The sequence below is a fragment of the Pristiophorus japonicus genome, chromosome 11, assembly GCF_044704955.1.
Source record: "Pristiophorus japonicus isolate sPriJap1 chromosome 11, sPriJap1.hap1, whole genome shotgun sequence".
Lineage (NCBI taxonomy): Eukaryota > Metazoa > Chordata > Chondrichthyes > Pristiophoridae > Pristiophorus > Pristiophorus japonicus.
Window position 1 is genome coordinate 198,330,582 of NC_091987.1, and position 23,830 is coordinate 198,354,411.

Consider the following 23,830-nt stretch of genomic DNA (forward strand, 5'->3'; position numbering starts at 1 on the left):
TCAGTTGTAGACTATCATGTTATTTGCTTTTGTGTGGATGTTTTCAAACCACTGCATTTTTGCATAATTCAATTAACTGCTGGTGGTGCAAAATTTAATTGACTGGTTCTTGGGAACCATTTGACAGATCAGTTTAATCATGATGACTTCTATGTGGGCCATAACTGCTCAGAACCCTCCCCATAGTTATAACCTGTAATGCATAATTGATCATGCGTTGAGTAATATGATGATATTTCTTCTGATATGGTAATCAGACTGCTTTAATGTCAAAGTAAAAACCATTTCCATTTTCCACAAATTTTCAGATCACATACTAAATGTACCAACGTCATGTACATTTTACAAGAAACTTTTATTGTTTTTTTTAATGTTCGCATTTGCAGCATGCCACAGTATCCAGCTTGATATGTAAAAGTTGTGCAGTCTGATCTATCTGTCAATTAGTTGCTAATTTATTTGGTCTAGAAACCAGCTTTCAGTAAATGCTGCTCTAATGACTGCATAATTCAAGTAGCAGTGGTAACCTGAATGAGTGATTAAGTCTCTGGGGACTAAAACAGAGAACCTGTTCTTTGTGCCCCTGCTGCGATATTATTGATAGAGGGAAATTAAATTGATATCTGTGTAGAGGAGGTTCAAGTATAAGTCACAAATCATCCACAACAGATTGAAAAATAATAGGCCCGATGGATACAGCTATATTCAGATACTGGGAATAGAGACAAACGTCATTGGAAAGCTCTAAGTATTACATACAGAGCCTGCTATCCCAATGGTTCAGGAATATAGATAGTCTTTGTTCCCAAGGCATTTTCAACCTTCCCCAAAAAGTATTTCTCCACCATTAAACAACAACAATTTGTATTCATATAGCACCGTTAGCATAGCGAAACTTCCCAAGGCACTTCACAGGAGTATTATGAGACAAAAAAATCTGACACCAAGCCACATAACGAGAAATGAGAGCAGGTGACCAAAAGCTTGGTCAAACAGCCTGTAAAAGATCCACAATAGCTGGGAGAGCTGTGCCGATTGGTAGCGAGGTGGTGAAGCAACTGTACTGCCTGTAGGAGGCAGGTCTTAGCCACGCAGCCAAGCATTTGCTGCCTCTACCTCGGCAGATAGCTACTGTTTGCACCTCCAATTTCTGAAGAGCAGCATCTCAGGTGGTTGGCACAGAAGTTTGGGCCGCATCACAACATTTATCGCGGAAACCCGCTGCCAGTTTCAGAAGATAAATAAGGAGCTCATGTGTTTTTATCAATGGCTTATCAGCCAAGCAGTGTTATTGAAACTCCGTTAGAAATGAGAATATTAAATATTGCGTATAACCAACTGTAAAGAACTTTTACATAGCAACAAAAACACAAAAGCTGTTAAACTATATGCATATAGCAATAGATAACATAAAGCAAATACCTGAGCTGAAGACTGGTATGATGAAATCTCTGCTATTATTCCTCTGTTGGTTATAATAATATTGGTCTGGAATTTACAGTCAGCGGCAAAGCGATGGCGATCTCCGCTGACCTGGAAGAAAGCTGCCCATAAACACCTCACGATCTAAGTGGCGATAACCTTGGCTTTCTCAACGTTAAACTGATTGTAGCATAGAGCAGCGGTGATGACATCAAGTTGTCTAAACTGTCAATCACATTGAAGAATTCTCACAGACAGCAAACCAGGAAATAAAAAGCACTGATTATCAATTTTCTTAACATTTTTTACAGGGAGTGAAATAAAAATTGGGACATATACATGGGGTTAAAGTAAAGCTGAAATATCATAAACAAACGTTATTATTTAAAACATTTAATAATTTTTATCATAATGGAGAAATTTGACATTCTACAAATACAACATTCATTTTTCAGGGCCAGAGCGGTTGTTCAGCAGTCATTATGTTGTTAAAACCCTGTTACACCTATTTCAACAAAGCTTAACTTTTTATGGGATATTTAACAGGGATATATGATTGGAAAAGCTTAAGTTTTCATCAGTTCAACTAATTTCACTGCTGGCTATGGGGAGTTCCACAGCACAGCTGCTGGCAGGGCAGTGAATGACTGAAAGCAACATTAGTACTTCCGTGTTTAGCTGCGCAAGTGTTAAATCCTGAAGTTACTGTCAGTTTCAGAGGGGTAATGACAGCGAACTTCGTCAGCATTACCCCAGCAAAATATTGAAACCCTTCACTTAAATTACAGCCTTGAAACTCACTGCTAGGCAGCTATTATTGCGTTTCCTATTTGCATATATCTAAATGGGAAAAGTGTATAATTGCAATCATTGTATTAATAACCTGTAGTGCGGATATCAACGCAATGAAATGGAAAAATAGTTCTGTTATTCTTCAATCCAAACAAGATGATACCAATCAAATGCCGCTTATCCTAGGTTTGAGCTGATCTTCTCCAATAGGAGCAGAATGTATCTATTCACTTGAAACTGATAACAGTTGAAAAGCAGATGGAATCATGCAGCAGATGTCTGCCGTTATTTCATTTAATTGCTTCTGCTTCATATAATGTTTCATATTTAATGGCTGTCTTAATTATTCTCCATGTAATACCTCTTCCACTTACAATCGTGTGGTTGAATAATTGATTCTCATTTTCCAGGACTGTTCTTGATGTTTGCTGTGTCAGTAAAGACTGGAATTAATTGTGATAAAGAAACTTTGCATACATGGTTACTTTTGTAATACTTGGTACTAATGAGAAAAGCTGTATTTGAAACGGCTGTCTGCTGGTACTATAGTATCATGCCAGCATGAGGTCCCAGTCATTTTGCAGCCCGAGACTCATTAACATGCCACCAGTGTGCTTCTGGTGGGCACCAGCTCACCGGCTCTGGGAGGAGGGGAAATCAGCCATACCAAGCTGGCCGGCAGGTCAAGGTTATGGTGGAGAGGTTCCTGGGGGCGAGGCGGGGCGCGGAGAAAGGGGGCCTTGATTGGGCCAGAGTTTTCTTTTAGAAAGCCCAGGAGTAGCATTCCTGCCCATCCTGGGCCCATGATTTTAAAAAAAATTTTAAACTTCCTCGGGTGTTTTTTGAGTGACCTTTAGCGGTCTCCTTAAGGGCAACTGGTCAACGTCTAGTATAAATTGGCTGAGCATACACTGCACATGTTCTGCCCAGTTGTACAGAATATTTGAAATGGGGATTCTTGATTTATATATTTAAGCAATTGCTGGCCGCGTGTTTTTCAGGCGAGAAACAAGCAGCCAGCAATTGAAAATTACCGCCCTTATACTTTAGACAGTTCAAGCTAGAAATGTTTGGGGCACATAGCAGAGTGGGTAAGCACTTCAGAAGTTTTGCAAAGTAGTTCCTAATTGTCCCGTACAGTTTTTTGTAGATTGTAGCTTCTGAAAAGATTTTAGACCAACTACTGAGCAGAATTGTTCACCAGACACCGATTCTTCCCTGTTAACTGAAACACATATTGACTTCAGTGGCTGATTTCTTAGGAGAAATTGATTACATGACTGAAAGAGACCAATATTCCATCGTGTGTCTTTGCAATGCCTGTGATCGAGTGCTAGAAACATAGAAACATAGAAAATAGGTGCAGGAGTAGGCCATTCGGTCCTTTGAGCCTGCATCATCATTCAATAAGATCATGGCTGATCATTCACCTCAGTACCCCTTTCCTGCTTTCTCTCCATACCCCTTGATCCCTTTAGCCATAAGGGCCATATCCAACTCCCTCTTGAATATATCCAATGAACTGGCATCAACAACTCTCTGCGGTAGGGAATTCCACAGGTTAACAACTCTCTTAGTGAAGCAAGACCTCAAGCCTGCACAGCAACGCAGGAAGAAAAGCTAACAAAGAGTAGGTCTTACTGAAGACAGAAAAAGGAGAAAGTATAGAACAGGAAAATACATTTAGCTCCTCAAACATGCATATTCCAACACATCAAATACAATTTACACTCAATATTTGTTGATGCAATAGTTATTTATTCTACAGACCATAAAAACTCTATCAGAGCATCTGTTGATGTCATTGAAGTTTTACCAATTTGAGACCACAAAGAATATCCACAACTAAGGGGAGAAAAATAAGTGTCTTTCTATAGTTGTATCCACTGGGAAATAATACCTGTATTGTCTCAGATCTGATGAACTCTGCTGATGCCTGAATTATTATTGCTATACCTTTTGAACAAACATAATCATGACTAATAATCAGCATAAAGATCCTCCTGATGCATTAACCCTATATATTTTCTGTCCCCAAATGGATTCAAGAGATGATTAAGTTTGTTTTTAGAGAAGAGGAAGATCGAGTTCTGTAGTGAGTGGGCAGGTAGTTGGATTTATCTATTGAACAGGACAGGCTTGTTTGGCCAAATGGCACTTTATTGCTAGCAAGAATGCTTTACTGAGTTCATAGAATCATAGAAAAATTATGACGCAGAAGGAGACCATTCGGCCCATCATATCCGTGCTGGTCGAAGAAGATCTGCCCGACATAATCCCACCTTCCAGCACTAGGTCCGTAACCCTGTAGGTTACGACATTTCAAGTGCAAATCCAAGTACTTTTTAAATGTCATGAGGGTTTCTGCCTCTACCACTCTTTCAGGCTTGAGTTCCAGACCCCCACCACCCTCTGGGTAAATTTTATTTTCCTCATCTCCTCTCTAAACCTCCTACCAACTACATTAAATCTATGCCCCCTGGTTATTGACCCCTCTGCTGAGGGAAATAGAGTCTTCCTCTCCACTTTACTTAGGCCCCTCATAATTTTCTACACCTCAATAAGGTCTCCCCTCAGCCTCCTCTGTTCCAAAGAAAACGATCCCAGCCTATCCAATCTTTCCTCGTAGCTAAAATTTTCCAATTCTGGCAGCATCCTCGTAAATCTCCTCTGTACCCTCTCCTGTGCAATCACATCTTTCCTGTAACGTGGTGACCAGAACTGCATGCAGTACTCTAGCTGTGGCCTAACTAGTGTTGTATAAGTTCTAGCATAACTTCCCTGCTCTTATATTCTATGCCTCGGCAAATAAAGGAGAGCGTTCCGTATGCCTTTTTAACTACGTTATCGACCTGTCCTACTACATTTAAGGATCTGTGGACATACACTCCAAGGTCCCTCTGTTCCTCAACACCTCTTAGTATCCTCCCATTTATTGTGTATTCCCTTGCCTTGTTGCACCTCTCACTTCTCTGGATTGAATTAAGTTTTCAACTTTTCTGCCCAACTGACCAGTTTATTGATATCTTCCTGCAGTCTAAAGCTTTCCTCCTCACTGTCAACTACACGGCCAATTTTTGTATCATCTGCAAACTTCTTTATCATGTCCCCTACATTTAAGTCTAGATCATTAATATATACCACAAAAGGAAGGGACCGAGTCCTGAGCCCTGTGGCACCCTGCAGGAAACAGTCTTCCAGTCGCAAAAACACCCGTCAACCATTACCCTTTGCTTCCTGCCACTGAGCCAATTTTGGATACAATTTGCCACTCTCCCTTGGATCCCATAAGCTTTTACGTTTTACCTCGTGGGACCTTGTCAGAAGCCTTGCTAAAATCCATGTAGATTACATCAAACAGACTGCCCTCTTTGTTGCCTTGTCAAAAAATTCAATCAAGTTAGTCAGACACGAGCTTCCCTTAACAAATCCATGCTGACTGTCCTTGATTAATCTGTGTCTTTCTAAATGAAGGTTTATACTGTCCCTCAGAATTGATTCCAATAATTTGCCCACCACAGAGTTTAAACTAACTGGCCTGTAATTTCTCGCTTTATCCCTTCCTCTCTTTCTAAACAATGGTACAACGTTAGCTGTGCTCCAATCCTCTGGCACCACTCCTGTAGCCAGGGAGGATTGGAAAATGATGGTCAGAGCCTGCGCAATTTCCTCCCTTGCTTCCTTTAATACTGTAGGATATATTTCATCCAGTCCTGGCGATTTATCTACTTTCAAAGATGCTAAACCCCTTAATAATTTCTGTCTTACTATGTTTATCCCATCCAATATTTCACTATCTTCCTCCTTAACTTTAACGTCAGCACCGTGCCCCTCTTTTGTGAAGACAGCCACAGAGTATTTTAAGTACCTTACCCCCATCATCCGCCTCCACACAGGTCATCATTTTGAACGCTAATAGGCTCTACTCTTTCCTTAGTTATCCTGATGCTCTTTATGTAATTATAAAACATCTTTGCGTTTTCTTTGATTCTATTTGCCAGTATTTTTTCATGCCCTCTCTTTGCTTTCCTAATTTCCTTTTTAATTTCACCCCTGCACTTTCGATAATGTTCTAGGCTTTCTGCAGTGTTGAGCTCTTGATGTCTGATATAAACTTCCCTCTTTTGCATTATCTTACCTATCTTACCCTGTGTGTACCTTGTCATCCAGGGGGCTCTAAATTTGGCAGTTCTACCCTTTTTCTTTGTGGGTAGGTGTTTATCCTGAACCTCTTGAATGCCTCCCACTGCTCTGACACTGATTTACCTTCAAGTAGCTGTTACCAGTCCACTTTTGCTAAATCACTTCTCAACCTAATAAACTTGGCCTTCCTTTAATTTAGAACCTTAACTCCTGTTTTATCTTTGTCCTTATCCATAACTATGCTAAAAATAACTGAATTATGATCACTATGACAAAAATGCTCTCCCATTGATACTTCTTTATTAGTTAAATGATACTCCTTCATTAGTCCAGCTTCATTACCTAAAACTAAATCCAGAACTGCCCCCCCCTCTTGTTCGGCTTGCTATGTATTAGCTAAAAAAAGTTCTCCTGAATGCAATTTAGGAATTCTGTACCCTCTGTACCTTTTACACTGATAGTATCCCAGTTAATATTAGGGTAATTGAAATCCCCCACCATTACTGTCCTATTGTTTTTGCACTTGTCAGAAATTTGTCTACAAATTTGATCTTCTATCTTCCTCTGCCTATTTTGGGGGTCTATAGTACACTCCCAGCAGTGGTGATTGCCATTTTTTTGTTCTTTAGTTCAACCCATATAGCCTCATTTGATGATCCTTCTAACATATCATCCTTTCTCACAAGCTGTAATTGTTTCTTTAACCAATATTGGCCCCTCTCTATCTCTTCTGAAAATCCTGTAACCAGGAATGTTGAGCTGCCATTCCTGCTCATTCAGACATGTCTCAGTAATAGTTATAATATCATACTCCTACATGTCTACCTGTGCCCTCTGCTCATCTGCCTTATTCCCTAGTCTCCTTACATTGAAGTATACACCATTTAGCATTGCCAAACTGCCTTATTGTCTATTTCTAGTCTTTGTTTCCTCTGCCTTCCAAACTTGCTTACTAATTTTCTGCCTTCCATTTCCAGCTTTGCTTCTCTCCCTTCAGAATCTACTCTCAGGTTCTCATCCCCCTGCTAAGCTAGTTTGAACCCTCTCTAAAAGCAAAACCCCACCACCACCACCCCCCCCCCCCCCCCCCCCCGCCCAGCATGCATTGGCCCCGATCCTATTGAGGTGCAACGCCTCCGGCTTGTACAGGTCCCGCCTATCCCAGAAACGGTCCCAATGCCTCAGGAATCTAAAGCCCTTCTGCCTGCACCATCTGCCCAGCCATGCGTTCATCTGCTCTATTCTCCTGTTTCTGTACTCACAAGCACGTGGCACCGGGAATAATCTGGAGATTACTACCTGCCTTTTAATCACTTTCCTAGCTCACTAAAATCTGCCGCAGGACCTCATCCCTCTTTCTACCTAGTCCTTTCTATCGTATCACCTGCTCATCATAAAGGGCAATTTATCTTCCATGTAAAGTAAAAAAAATTATTTAAGTAACTAAGTCAATGGCAGATTATTAGATTATTTAAAAAAAATATGTTTGGGCCTTATTTTGAAGGTGAACCCTTACACCCGCCTGAAATTAGTAAAGGCCTGATTTCAAGATTGTGTATTTGATTTGGGCGGAAACCTGGTGTTTCTGGCTTCCACCTGATTTTTCACCCCAGTCAGTCTTTACCTCGGAATTGGCCTCGGGTCCCAAGGAAATTTGGGACCAGCGTGTCAAGTAGGGATGTCACAGTACAATTTAACAATAGTGGGACAATTGGTTCAATAAGTATTTATTATAATCAATTATTCAGGAAATCTGTTTACTGGAACTTGAGCCTTCTTTAACCAGTTTAAAAATATTTACACTAAGTTTATCATCGAGATTTTTTTTTGAACCAACATGATTATCAGAATTATTCTAGTTAACAATTATCATAAGAAATAAAACAGAATAGCTGATTATCATGTATAAATGAGTTTTTTTTTAATTAGGTCTTGGGATGTGGGTGACTCTGCCAAGGTTGCATTTGTCCATCCCTAATTGCCCTGTGAAGGTGATGGTGAGCCACTGCCTTAAGTGTCAACCACATGAGATGGCACTGAAGTCACCTGTAGGCAAGGTAGGGGTGGCAGGTTCCAGTCCCTGAAGGAGGTTTGTGTACCAGTTGGGATTTTGCGTTTATCAGGCAACTTTCATGGTTATTTATTTCTGGTACCAGTCGACTAAATTACCTAATTTAGGATTGGAACTCTCAAATACTACATTGCTACCATAACCATCATACTATTCTACTTATATAATATAAAAGCAAAATACTGCACATGCTGGAATCTGGAATAAAAACAGAAAATGCTGGAAATCTCAGCAGGTCAGGCAGCATCTGTGGAGAGGAAGCAGAGTTAACATTTCAGGTCGATGACCCTTCATCAGAACTGAAGAGTGTTCGAAAAGAACAGATTCTTAACAAGCACTGAAAGGGGGAGGGGAAGAAAGAACAAAAAGGAAGGTCTGTGATAGGGTGGAAGGCAGGAGAGATTAGAGAGACAAAAGGGATGATGGCCTAAATTTAAATGGTGATGCCAGAAGTTAGAAAAACATTACTATTCTACTTGATTTTAATATGTTGTAATAGTGTGACATCCCGATTTTAAAAAATAGCATTACCAGACAGAAACTCGTACCACAGCTTCTAGTAGGCTAACTAACTGTCCATTCACATTCCTGAATTATATCTCCAGAGGGATAATTTTTCTGAGTTTGCACTGCCTCAATCTCCAACAGCACGAATAGGAAATTTAGACACACACTGCCTACAATTCGCTGACTTTTGAACGATAAAGGAGTTGAGGGTTATGGAGAGCGGGCAGGAAAGTGGAGTTGAGGCCAAGATCAGATCAGCCATGATCTTATTGAACGCTGAAGCAGGCTCAAAGGGCCATATAGTCTATTCCTGCTCCTATTTCTTATGTTATGACTTGGAAATAGTCAGAAAAGGGTTAGTAGAATCTCCAAAGTGGGAAGGTTTGTTCCTATCAGCATAGGCTCTTAAACCTACCCCCAGTATCTATTGAATTGTTGGCCACCAGCCCATAGCTCGAGTTCAAGACCTATAGATTCTGGTGTTTCTCACCTTTCCCCAAGTTTGGTTAAGTTCTATTATCGTAACCACTTAATATTTTCTTTGATTTGCTTAGTTTGCTCCTGTCACCGGGAGGTCGAGTTAACAAGTTCAGTGTCCGGTGGGATGACATTAGTTATGATCTAAGAGCTAAGCTCGCCATGAGAAGGCTGTTATCATCCACCCCAGAGGATATTTGCAGGCAGCCTACAAGATATCCTGTTACAGACGCTGTTACACCGGAAACTTTGGCCTGGATATCCAACTTGGATATTAACATTGGATTTGCTACTACCATACGAAAGAAGATGACTTTCCTTGATCTCTAAATTTAAATGCATTGTTTGACGTGTTGGAAATCATTATTCAATGTTATTACAAACCGAGCTAAGTTTGGGGGAATGTATCTTGTAACTTTCCTGTGCAGAAGGTAGTGAATGAAATATTATTGTGGCCTAATCAAAATGTGAATGCAAATTGTGTCTATCTGGTATTTTAATTGAATGGGAATTTGCAATAAAAACAAATTAAATTTGAGGCAAATAAACAGATTTTTCTCTCTTGCTGCAGGGTTTTATTAGAAAGACAAAAGCAAAATTAAAATTGCTGGTAATTTGCATGCTCTCAAATGTATAAACTGGGCCTGGAGCAGTATGATTTAGATGTGTTTATATATCTGTGCATCATATCTACTTGTAAAAATGCTTCATTTGAATTATTTTGAAATAGAGCGGAAAATCTGTTCAGCCACAGAACCTGGAAGTAAATTACATTGTGTTGATCATAATTAAAGATAAAATATTTAATCAATAGGGATATAGTGCAAGCTCAGAGTCGAGCAGTGCATCTGAAAAAAGCAGGTCAAGATAAACGGCTTTGTTGCTGATTGTAAGGTTTAATAAATGGTGAATAAAACACGATAGTGAATGTAGAGATTACTGGTTGATCTAAACCTAGCCTATTCAAAAATTATATTTTTGCTTTTCCCCTGATCAGGAGAAAGGTTTTTGTCTGGTTGTTGTTTCCAGCAAAATCGTTCTTTTAGTATTCTTTAACGAAGTCATAATGATCAAAGCGAATCATCCCTCACAAGATAAGTTGCAGGAATGACATAGACGTTACAGCCAAAAGTTCATTTTAAGAAATGAATACAGCAGCTAGTACAAGGAATCTCTTTTAAATTAAAAAACTGCCGACAATTCATCGCAAAGATAAATTCAAAAGAAATATATTTATTTTAGGGGGCTAAATATAAGTAAGAGCTTAACATTTGCTGGCAATAACATTACTGTTCCGGCAGTAGGTTCACAGTTAAGAGTTTGTGAAAAAGTCCTGTGGTAGTGTTAGTTTTGGTTTAGATTTTTCTGACACAGATACAGGGGATGAAATTGCACCTTTTTATAGCCCTGTTAGCATCTGTGGGGGGCGCTGACGGGGCGCAATGATGTTTTCGCTCAGGGGGAGGGAACCAACCGGGAAAATGCTCCGGAGGTTTTGGGGGACGCTGTCCCGGTAGTGCCGCGCCCCAGGATTAGAGCCCCGAGCCGGAGCGCAACTGCTGATAACGTCATTGCATGCGCGCCGAGTCCTTTGCGTCTCATGGGGGAAATCGTCCTGCGGGCCGCAAGCTGGCAGACATCCGCCACTGGGGGGCGCCCCTTAAAGGGGAGGTCATTTTCGACCCGGGCCGCCATCTTTATTTGTCAGACGACTCTTGCGTCGGCCCGACTGTGGGGGCCCTCGTGCAGCCCAGCACTCCGCTTTGGGTGCCAGGCAGGCTGATGGCCCGGTCGATCGCCTCCCTGGGGGGCCCAGTGGCGGCCGGCAAAGGGCCTACAGAATGCGCAGCAGCCCTCCCCTTTAATTGAAGAGCAGGGGGCGGAGCATCCGCGTAGCGCTGGCCTGCTCCGCGCTCGACTCAGCGCGCGCTGCCGCCCCGGGAGCACCTCTCCAAGGAAGCAGAGCACCGGAGACAGCGCTCCACTTCCTTTGAGGGGCGTGCAGCCCAATTCCACGTCGTGGGCAGGCCTTCTGCGCTGGGCACAGGAAGTCCCGGCCTGGGAATGTTACCACCCCCAATCCGGGGTGAAGGGCAATTTCAGGGCCCCAGCTTCCAGTAGTTGCAGATTTCTCATCAAGCATTTTCATGATCAAGTATGTCTCTCTGACCTTTGCCAAACTGAATCGAATGAATCTATGATAAAAGGGTTTATTGAACTGTAAAGTTGTTGATCTTGGATAATATTTTGTACATATATTTTTGTAACCAAGTGCTCTTAATTCTGCTATAATGAACTCATCACATGGCAAATGTAGACCTTATTTCTAAGTGTGCAGCTAACTTTTGATCTCGATTGGCTGCTCACGTCAATACATCTTCTTGATTTCCCAGTTACTTTTGAAATCTGCAACCGGTTGCTTGCATTTTATTGAAGCACATGCTTTAAATTCTGATTCTGATTCTGCTGCTTGCTGATGCTCACCATGTACACCACTGCCCACATTTGCGTTTCATGTGCCATTTATGCTTTCAAATCTTATCATTAATTAATTTCTCATGCCTTTTCTTTCTCTAGCTGCTCTGTCTCCAACTTCTTTTCCATCACTTGATTCAGCTAGTGAGTATTCTTGCATGCAGCTCTTTTTGTTTTTCCAAATCATGGCATTAGCCCCTCAGTAGCAGCTTGCAACAGAGCGTCCAACAGCAGTTTTGTCCAAGTACTGTTAAAAGTCAGGTTCATTAAATATCAGTCACCGCAATTTCTATTTATTTGGCTGCTAAGGAAGTGATTTTGTTTTGCATAATAAGAAATAAGAGGTTTGAAATTGATGCTTATTAAATTTTGCCCCAATTAAAAGAATAATTTTGATCTGGAAGGGCTAAGCCTGAAAAATCTCTGTTGGCATGGTTTTAGTTTCAACTGAGTACTGAGAATGAAGAGAGTGGTGTTTAATCTGAGCACACTGCTTTACTTTAGAATCAGCGATACACAACTTTTCTAGTTTAGGTATGCATAGTTTATTAACCAGCGTATCTCAGTTGAATTGCAAATAATAATTACTCAACTTTGTTTCTTTTCAGAATAGTTTAATACCTTAGAGGAGTCCTTACTTTGGACTGTTCCATTCCTCTTGATTTCTGTTGCCATAGAGATCCATTCTTTATTATTCCTTCCAGAAGAAATAACGAGTCAATAATTAGCATTCACGTACTTACTGCTGTAGATAGTTGCCCAGTTTCACAGTAAACATGGCTTGGTGCATGTAAACTTGGATTGAACATGAATGTTTAGATGCAACAGCTAACATTTCTGAATTTTGTGCAGATTCTTTAGAATCACTTATTTCAAACAAATTCACTGCATTATATAAATCACTTAGATCTGCAATCATATTTGAGCAGTAATTGTACTAAAATTATAAATGCATTTTTTAAAAAAGCTGATTTGATCTGACTTGAAGCTGAAAATTTACAGGCAGCTGCCAACCTATAACCTTTTCGTTTAAAGGTTCCCAATTATCTCTAACTTCTGTTGGTGCAGTTTTTGCAAAAGATCCCAAGCAAAAGTGATGGTCCCATTCTCTTAATATTTTCTTGTTTGTTTAGATTTCCTCATCAGGATTATGAACATCATGAGCAGCGAGGGATTTTAACAAATAAAATAGTTACTTCCTAGGTTTGCATGTCCTACATTTTAACATTTGCCAATAAAGCTTCAGAAATAACTATCTTTAAGGAAGTATCCTGTCATAATAATTAGCTTTCATCGCTTAATTTGTGGAGGGAAATTTGTGTTTTCAGAAATAAAGAGGTGTACACTTGTTGACATCAGCATTACCTAACCTCTGCCATACTAGTTTCAAATATGTACCTATCTAATATGCACTACATATTTTCAGATAGTATAATTTGAACATGAATAATTACAAATCAGCCTCCTATAACGTGAGTGATGGAAGAAATTATTCTATTTAATTTGGAGGTGATAAAATAGACAAGCAGTTAGCATGGTTCAGGGCTAATGTTTTCAGAACAAATAGAAATGTTTTATCATCATCATAGGCAGTCCCTCGAACCGAGGATGACTTGCTTCCACGACTAAAATTTCACAGGTGTTTCAATGATGGACCTAACAGTCCAGGTCTGAACTAAATCTTGAAGGGTGGAAGATGCCTGTGCTTGGATTTTAGAGTTCAGCATTGACGAAAGAGAGAAATGCAGCAAAACAATCTTTGTCCCACTGACATGTGCGTGTCTGTCTAATGTTGACTTCTTTTGGCGCCTTAATTCATCTGTGGTGAATTTGCTGTAAAATCTGGAATATAAGTCATATCTTGCTCATTATTATGTCCCGTAAAGATTGGGAAAACTTTAATACATGTGTAACTTAGAAGATAAAATATGCAAACAATTTATACACTGGGTGAATTTATAATCCAGATTTTATGGATATACTTTTGAGGAAGTCAGCAATAATTCTGTTTGAGTGAAATACTAGCACTAGACATTCTAGCACGCTCCAGCTCTGCTACACGCCCTGTTGTGGCTGGATATTTTGTTTTTGTTCTTCATTTGTAGCTAGTGATAAATACTTGGGTGGCTGCATTGGAATAGTTGCATTGGTTTCTGACTGAATCTTATCAAACATGTTGACTGCATAAGCACTAGTTTATTCGGGGTCATTTCGGTTTTTCATTTGATGTGTTGTTTATCGAATATAGTTGAACCTAAGCAAGCAAAAAATGACGGGTGAGAGCATTGATACAAAGCTAAATTGAATGCAACAGTTGCATCTCTTGCTCTGAGAATTTGTGAAGCATGTTTCCAGTGCATTTGATACTGTGATGAAAACTTGTTTTTCTTCCCATAACACATGCCACACAAATATCGGGTGGGCCTGTTGTCAAAACATGTTATTAACAGCAAGTAGAAGGCTACTGCTAAAGGCAGTTGAATGCTGTGGATGCAACAATGGCTCTGAAATTCCGGTCGGAAGCTTCTTCCAGACGAACACCTCCAACCGGAGAATTTTTACGAAAGGACCTGGTGGTCCGGGAGGAACATGGGATTCCATTGGGGAGGCCTTCTCTTACATAGAAACATAGAACAAAGAAAATAGATGCAGGAGTAGGCCATGCGGCCCTTCGAGCCTGCACCGCCATTCAATGAGTTCATGGCTGAACATGCAACTTCAGTACCCCATTCCTGCTTTCTCGCCATACACCTTGATCCCCCTAGTAGTAAGGACTACATCTAACTCCTTCTTGAATATATTTAGTGAATTAGTCTCAACAACTTTCTGTGGTAGAGAATTCCACAGGTTCACCACTCTCTGGGTGAAGAAGTTTCTCCTCATCTCGGTCCTAAATGGCTTACCCCTTATCCTTAGACTGTGATCCCTGGTTCTGGACTTCCCCAACATTGGGAACATTCTTCCTGCATCTAACCTCTCTAAACCCATCAGAATTTTAAACATTTCTATGAGATCCCCTCTTATTCTTCTGAACTCCAGTGAATACAAGCCCAGTTGATCCAGTCTTTCTTGATAGGTCAGTCCCGCCATCCCGGGAATCAGTCTGGTGAACCTTCGCTGCACTCCCTCAATAGCAAGAATGTCCTTCCTCAAGTTAGGAGACCAAAACTGTACACAATACTCCAGGTGTGGCCTCACCAAGGCCCTGTACAACTGTAGTAATACCTCCCTGCCCCTGTACTCAAATCCCCTCGCTATGAAGGCCAACATGCTATTTGCTTTCTTAACCGCCTGCTGTACCTGCGCGCTTCCGTCTCCCAGGTTCCCACGGAGAAGGTGCACAGCCGATCAGGAACAGTATTCCACAGCTTTCTCATTAATAGCAATGAGAACTCTGTATCTACGAGTTTTCATTGCTATTAATGAGAAAAAAAACAAACACACAAAACACCATAATAAAAAATAAAAAACACACGTCAGATAATTAAAATTAATTGAAATTAAAGTTAATACGTCTTAGAAAAAAAATTCCGATTTTTAAAAAGTTTTTTTAATTGTGGTTTAAAATGGGCAGGGTTTTAAATAAAAATAAAATATGTTTTTTAAATGTAATTATTTTTTGTGTATTTTAAAACTCTTACGTCTGTAAAAGTAGGCTATGTGCCTGCTTTTATCAGGCGCAAGAGTCTTGATGACATTTGCTGGGCAAGATATGGGTAAATACTGCAATTTTGCCCTTGCAAATGTCCTCGCTCGCTGGAGCTTGACTGATCGGAAAAGCCAGTTTTCAGCGCATGCGCATTGTGCGCTGAAAACCAGCTTTTGCGATGCCTTCCCGGGTCCATACACGCTCCGAATGGACCCGGGGTGGCTGGAATTTCCTGGCTAATGTGTGGTTTAAAATTGTGTTTTCCCCCAATGTAAAAAAAATCCTGTATAAAAATTCTGACTTGCAGCTGAGAAATTAGATGAGCATTGTCTTAATCATCTTTCATTTGTAACAGCATCTTTGTAGAAGGGGTTCCACAGCATCAAGTGCATGCTCCAAAAATCTAGTGTCATCTGTTTAATTTCAAAAAAAGCTGTGCAAAACTTGAAATTAAATTGTTAGCTATTAATTAGTTAGTTAGAAATTAATAGGTAAACATGTGAAAGTGTCTCCTATATGCTGCTCAGAGTTGCAAATGCTAATATTGCTTCAGTTAAATGGGGAAAATTTACATGGTTCAGTGCTCTTACTGTTCCTTGAAGTACCATAAATAAGATGGTAGATAGTTACGGTCTACTCATGGTAATTGAGTTGTTTCTTGTGCTAAAAACTTCAATTATCTAGTCATTTGAATTAAGCGACATAAATACAACAGCAAATTGGGAATTTAGTGGTCAAAAATTCCACTAGTGTCTGATCATTCTGATTAATCAACTTTGAATTGGGAAGAGTGGATTCTATTTACAAGATTAGAAATGGTCAGACAGGGCTCAACCCTAATTATTTTTTGATCGTGACTGACCAAGAAAGTGATACTAAATTTTCACTTATTTCACCTGAGAAAATGCCTCCGATTGACATGATCTGCTCCATCAAATGCTCAGCAAGATTGTGCTATGAGTAGCTGAGCAATATATATACTAGGAAGGTGATTACTTGGATCATTAGTCTGTGCGGAGTTAGCTGATCTTAGCATGTGTTTGTAGTCGGGGTATTACAAAATACCTCCGGTGGCCCGAGATTAGGGAGGGTAAGTTTGGCCAGGTATTCTGCTCCTGGTCAACAACCCTTGCTGGGTCCATGAGTTAAGAGATCAAGAACTGCCTTGGTTGTGGTGCCCTCCTCTCCTGTGAATAATGGTCACTTGGGTGAGTTACTGCAGGTTCCCCTGGTACCTGTGGAACTATACCTAGCAAGGAGTCATGCTTTCAGGATGGGAGGAGAGAACACTGGCACGAAAACCCAGTGTGGGTTCAAAGTTGGACCACAGCAGGGATTGAGTTTGCTACAGAATCACCGGTCATTTATCACTTACACAAACTCTACAAGCATTATTTCTGTGTAAGCAGCTCTCTCACATCAATTGATAACTTATCTCCAGCTCTCCGCACAAGTTTCCATTCTCAGAAAATGTACGATTTTTTAAAAATAAGTGGCCTTTTTCTCAATCATGAACAAATGTGATAATTCTAAATGACAATTAAGGATTTATTTTGTTCATTAACTGCAATCACTTAAACATGGAAGATGTAATTAACTCCAAAGACAGTTGAATGGAAAAATCACTATTATGGGATGCTTAGTTTGTGAAAAGTAATTTAAACGCTTCGGCGAAGAAAGGGAACTTATTTAATTACAAAACATGACTTTTATTTCACAGTGCGGTTATGAGTTCTAATTTAATGCAGCACAATATTAATCCAATTTCTATTTTAGTCCAGCATAATATTAATGCCACCTTTCTTTTAGTAAAGGAAATATTAACCCAATTTTAATTTTAATCGTAATCCAGCGTTAATACCATTTTTAGTTCAAGATAACAGAATATTAATGCAATTTTTATTTTAATGCGGTACTAATACCATTTTTAATTCAAGATAGCAGAATATTAATGCAACTTTATTTTGATGCAGCAAAATGTGCTTGGATGCAACTTGTTACTACCTACTAAAAGAAAAAAGTTCTTGTTTCTTATTCGCATCACAACAGAAAACTATTGTATCGATTGTTTAGGGTCTTAAAAAAAAAGCAAAGTTGTGGAAAACAACACCGGAGTCGATACAGTTTCTTTTATCTCTTTCTAAACCTGTCCACCCAAGTGTTTGTGTTCAACAATCCCACTCAAAATCCAGAAATTGATCCTTTATTTTCTCACTAGACTTCTGCGGGGCATGTCTGCAGGACTCGACTGCCGAGGAGCTTGTGCCTGTCGACTATTAGCGTACTGTGTGCCCCATAATGAACATTGTTTGTAGACCATCAGATGTTCCGGACTTCAGCAAAAACCAAGACGCCCATTGCAGTTTTTTTTTTAAACCTTTTCCACATCATCCCGCTTTCCTACCACACAATGGCTGAATCGTTACCCGAGCATCACACGATGTAAAGGAATAAAATTTATGTTTTAACGCACGTTTTCCATTTGTGGTTTTCCCGAATCAAATGGAAATTGCTGGTGCTGAAAAATATAAAATTCAGACATTGTTGTGAGCTTTGGGGATGATTACATTCACAACATGCGATGCGACGGAGGTGCTGCTGTTTGTATTTGTAAGCCCGCAGAGTTTCCTCTGAATTACGATTGTGTGGGGAGAGCACAGACAGATGCTTACTGGAAAAACAAATCTGTTTTATATTCCATTTTGACCAGTTTTACTAAGGTTGATGATCAAACTTTGCCTGATACTAATTGCATTTCTATAACAATGTTTTGCAATTTTTCAAAAAAAATTGTTAACAACTAAACATTCTCATTTACAATTACAGCCAGAGGAAATACTGCTGATCTGTGTTGCTACCAGAGAGCTTGATTTAAATATCCCAACGTCCCATTTGTATTTTAATGTTTTTTGGTTTGATTTTGGTTTTATTCAGTCTGTAACTCTATTCCTGCCCATGTTTACATCAGTTTTAATTTTGTATTTTTCATGTGCTCTCCTCCACTTTCCTTTCAACCAATCATGTACGTGCGTATCATGTGACTTTGTCATGTGGCTTGCATGGTGGTGCTGATGTCGTCCACGCTGGTGAACAGAAGGTAAAATCTTTGTTCTGATTGGTTGAATAAATTGAACACACTGAGCAAGTTTCTTAAAAGGGTTCAGTATAGTTGAGCATCACAGCCATTTTATAATTGCCTGATAAAATACATATTTCTGTATTAATTTAAATGTTGCAGCAGAAATCTGTTGAAAAAAAATGCCATGGTAACTAAATTGCAGAGGGATGAAAGGTAAAATGGAAAATGTTCAATTGAACCAGCCAACCACTTATAATCTATAAAGGCATTAACCAATTGCTTTTATGTTGGTAAGAAATTTGCTTATTTAGCCTGACATTCAATTAATAGAGTTTAACTGTTAACATGGACCAGTTTCCTCGTCCGAGCACACTCTTTCTGAGCCACTGCCATGCACACATGCCCTACAGCATCTCCTTCCTGTTAATCTGGTCGCATCTGTCATGTGACTGAGTCAACCTTCCCGTTATTTGCTACTTGTGTGGTTCTTAACTCATAAAATGGCAATTTATTTCTCAGGCTGCTCCCACCTCCAAAATAGAAAGTTGGAGCAAAGAGGTCAAAGGAATAAAAGTAATGCAAACTTTTTAAATATAAAAACAAAATGAACAGAACATTTTAAATAAGTAAAATAGATTATATTAGGGGGTTCTTGCTATTGAGGGAGTGCAGCAAAGGTTCATCAGACTGATTCCTGGGATGGCAGGACTGACATATGAAGAAAGATTAGGCTTATATTCACTGGAATTTAGAAGAATGAGAGGGGATCTCATAGAAACATATAAAATTCTGACGGGATTGGACAGGTTAGCTGCAGAAAGAATATTCCCGATGTTGGGGAAGTCCAGAATCAGGGGTCACAGTCTAAGGATAAGGGGTAAGCCATTTAGGAACGAGATGAGAATTGTGAACCTATGAAATTCTCTACCACAGAAAGTTGTTGAGGCTAGTTCGTTAGATAGATTCAAAAGGGAGTTAGATGTGGTCCTTATGGCTGAAGGGGTCAAAGGTTATGGAGAGAAAGCAGGAATGGGGTACTAAAGTTGCATGATCAGCCATGATCATATTGAATGGTGGTGCAGGATCGAAGGGCCGAATGGCCTTCTGAACCTATTTTCTATGTAAATAAGTTTTTTTTTAAATAACGATCGAGGATGGAGAGATAATAGGAATGACATTTGGGAGGGAAACAAAGTGTAACAAGGCACGCACTTCAGTTTAAATATTTATGTTTCTATTTAAAGTTGTATTTTAGTGATACCACCAAAGGCTTAGTGAATTTATCCAGCAGCGAAATGATAGACTTGCAGAGACCCCACTCGCTCAGCAGAATTCTGGCGGCCAGGCAGTTAAAATTGCCCTGGCTCTTACTTGTCTGAAAGCTGCTATGATCACAACATCTGCAATTATAACCTGCTCTCCTGAGCAGGCAGCAAGGACACACACCCTGAGCCAACGGGGTCCATATGCATGTTACGCCCCGATGACATCATTGGGGCCCGACTGTAATTTTAACTCGGGCCTGAGCGGGGAATCGACCTGGAGTTAAAATCGGGGCAAAGATTTGATCTGGTCTCTGCCGTCTCAGCCATGGTGGCTGAAGGAGCTTTACATTTAATCTCTGCTCCTGGAATGGGGGGAGGGAACTTCAATCACTATGCAGTGACCCCTGTTAGAGGTATGTGTGTGAACATCAGGAGACTTGGTTGTGAAGCCCCTCACCCCACCCTCTGTCAAATAGTTTATTGGCACTCAATGCAAGGGCTCTCACATGAAGAACTTTACTCCAGAGAGGAGTCAGCATCTTTGAGAGAGAAAGAATGTCAGATTTATTTTAAATTGTTTATTTTAGTTCACCGTTAATATTATAGTTATCGGACTATCTGACACTTGAGCAACTTAGAATGTTGTATTATTAGTGTTTCTTTCAGTGTCACATCACAAACTGATCATTTAAAAAACTGATTAGGACAGTGGACGGCCTAATATAACACCATTTCATTTTTTTGGCACTTAACCTAGTCTTATTAAAAAAAATTCCCCTTAAACAGTTGAATTATATTTGACGTATAAAAAATCTGAGTCATGTACAGTAAGGTAATCATTACTGAGGTATTGACTTTATTTTGTTATTTATTTACCTTAATATGCTAAAGTAGATTTAAATAATTGATGTAATTTGTCAAGAATTAACTTTATTGCTGGTTTTAATTTCCTAAATTATTCTTTTCACCCACTTATGCGGATTTCAGTATTGATAAATAGATTTTGTAATAAAAAATATGAAAATAACGTGCTCCAAATGTAAAGTTAAATATTGGGAGACATAGGCAACCTTGTTGCCATTTTAAGCAAATATAATTAAAAAAACACTGTAAACAAGCTCACCAGTCATGATAATCAGATTAATATGGACTTGATGTCATTTTAAACTAAGTTTAGAGATGTGGTGGCCCCTATAAAATACTGCTTAAAAGTCAACATCTTCTGTAGATAAATGTTACGAGACATTACGGTTTATGTCCGTGTTAGTAGGTTAAAAAATGAAGCAAATAAATAAATGGATCTTAATGATATTTCTGCCCTGCTGACTGCTTTATGTTTGCACAAAAAATAAAATTCAATCTTATTGTCATTTCAAGCAAATTGTTGATCCTGTGTTGTTTGTATTTGCACAAAAACAAAGTAAAACTGTGTGCTGGTGCCGAGTATACAGGGTTAAAATATGTGTGATACATTAATATTACTAACACTAACAGCTGTAGACACTTGACAAGCAAAGATGATTTTTTTTCTCCAGTGCTTCCCTGCTAAAAATAAAAAAATAATAATTCTGATTGTTTCCTAAACTTAATTTCCCGTACAGTCGCTAACCTTGTTAGAAGATTGCATTGGTTTCCGTAGTCTCTGTTTCTTAATCCTCCTTTTTGGTTTTTAAGAGGGAAGCATCTAGGCGGGTTAGAACACAGATCAAGACTAACACTTGTAACTCACAAGCATTACTGCATGTATGCAAGTACCTGTAGTTTTATTCCCCTCCTGAAACCTATTGGGCGACATCCAGAAGGTTAAAAAGAGGCTGAGATTTCTATTCCCCCATGCATGCCATTTGTTTAGTGGATGCAGGCTGGTTTTGCCATGGGTCTTTTCACCTGTGTGTCTTTCACGTCTTCCTTTCGCATTTATTCAGTTGCGACTGAATAGTTTCCTTGCGCTCAGCAAACAATAAGCGACACTTTTTCATTTAGGCATTGTCTTTGAAGTTTTTAAGTACCATTTACACTCCGTGTGTTTGACACGAGGCAAGATGGAAAGGATGACTTTTTGAACTTTATTACACCTGTCACCGTGCTTCGATGTGACTTGGTACAAAATTAAATGTTGCTACCTGAGAGAAATTGGATGTTCCTCTGTGTAAAATATCCCATTCATATTCTACAGATCAATGAATTAGACTTATCCCACAGCTTAGTGTATAGGATTTATTTCTTTGGCCAGAGAATGTGATTTGGCAAAAAATCAGTAGCATGTCAAACCAAGATTATTAGCCCAGCATCTGCATTAAGCAAAGAGTTATTCCTGAATTTGAAAATGCACTTGGTGTAAATGGGACTGTCACATGCATGCTAACTGAGTCTTTTTCTTCATTTAGAGCCAGAAAATCATGTAGTTACATAATCCTTGGCAATCTGATGTACGGAAAAGTGTTGCATGATTGAGCATGATTTGTGCTGGTGTTTTCTTCTTCTTTAACTTCTTTATTTTGCCCAGAAAAGGACTAAAGCTACACTTAGTGATTGGATTGTATAGAATTGTCGTCCCATTTGGAATCAGCCTTCACAAGGAGCAACTGTGTCTCTGTTTCTTCCTTTGGAATGTCACTAACCTGTTAAGTTGCAGCATAACTCTATTTATTTGGACTGCAAAACTATTCTTTGATAAGTTAATCAATAAGTGTTCCTAGCTTTATGATGTTTATGAAAGTATAGTATTTTGAGTATTATTACCCATGATAGCCTAACTTAAGATAGGCACTGAGAGCAGAGTGAATATTTGGTGGTGGCTCTTATACTGGAGGCTCAGTGAAGTCATAACCGCCTTATAGTTATTTGTTTTTTATTTAATGCATCGTTAGTGATCACATTTATTGCAGAGTCCTGAGCACTCTTCATATAGCCTGCAAATAACATTGAAGACAGATTATTGTACAAATAATATTATTAGATTGATGAGCAGTGATCTAAAATTAAAATGAAAACAATGATCTGCGCTTGAACAGAAAGAATATATAGTTCTCAGCATTGGGTTGGTATCTATATCCCTCCCCGCTCCTCCCCTCCAGTATTCTGTTCCACTGGCTGCAGCTTCTTGTGCATTCTCCCCAACCTTCATCTTCCCATTGCCAGCAAAGCCCTCAGTCACCTAGGCCCCATGCCCTGAACCCCTCTACCTCCCTCTCCTCCTTTAAGCCCCTCCTTAAACCCACCTCTTACCCCAGCTAATATCCCCTCCTTTGGCTCGACGTGCTTTTGATGCAACCTCGGTGAAGAGCTATGGGATGCTTTTCTCCAGAGAAGGCGATATATAAATGCAAGTTGTTGAATCAACCTTTGCCATCTGATGGTGTCAATCTCTCTTGCGTCTGTATTTCAGCTGCTAAACTGTGGTGCGGTATTTTGCAAAAACCAGGTGTATCCCTTGAGTAAGGAAGAAGGATAGAAGGGTCAGTTCTATGCACCCCCTGATTGGTCAGTGCAGGCAGCATTCAATAGCGGCCAAGATAAAGGTCACATCTGCCTATTAGAGAGCAGTTGATTTGTGTTCTCGGAAAACCAGGGAATCGGGAGAAAGTCAGTGCAAGTGTACCATCAAATTAACATATAGAACTACAACCTAGATCGATTTCCGTGCATGAAACTTTGAAGTTGACACTTACATATTTATTTTAATTTATGTTGCAAGGATCTTCATAACAACTGGTCTCCTTACAAGAGCCACCACTCCACATGACTGATCTGATTGAGCAGAACTGCATTATTATTTTAGTAATTTAATAATTTATCATTTTGACGTAATGCACCGCGCAATCTGGAGCATTGAAGGATAATTTATAAATAAAAATGTAGCCTTCAGTTTCCCCTCACGTTCACCAGCCATATGCGATAATATATTGATGTTTTCCCATCCTATCGAGTTTCCAGACACTCTCGATGAG

The 23,830-nt window shown here is 39.6% G+C and overlaps 1 protein-coding gene across 10 annotated transcripts in view; it reads left to right on the top strand.

Moving 5' to 3' along the window:
• The window catches only part of LOC139276426 (neural cell adhesion molecule 1-like), a 632,849-nt gene that overhangs the window by 528,817 nt on the left and 80,202 nt on the right, over positions 1–23,830 (top strand). The window contains exon 17 of one of the 10 annotated variants that reach the window (XM_070894398.1): positions 11,990–12,031. The exons of the other annotated variants lie outside the window; for them this stretch is intronic. Coding sequence (XP_070750499.1) covers positions 11,990–12,031 — 42 coding nt within the window. The remainder of the gene's footprint in view (positions 1–11,989; positions 12,032–23,830) is intronic. 10 annotated transcript variants of the gene reach the window in all.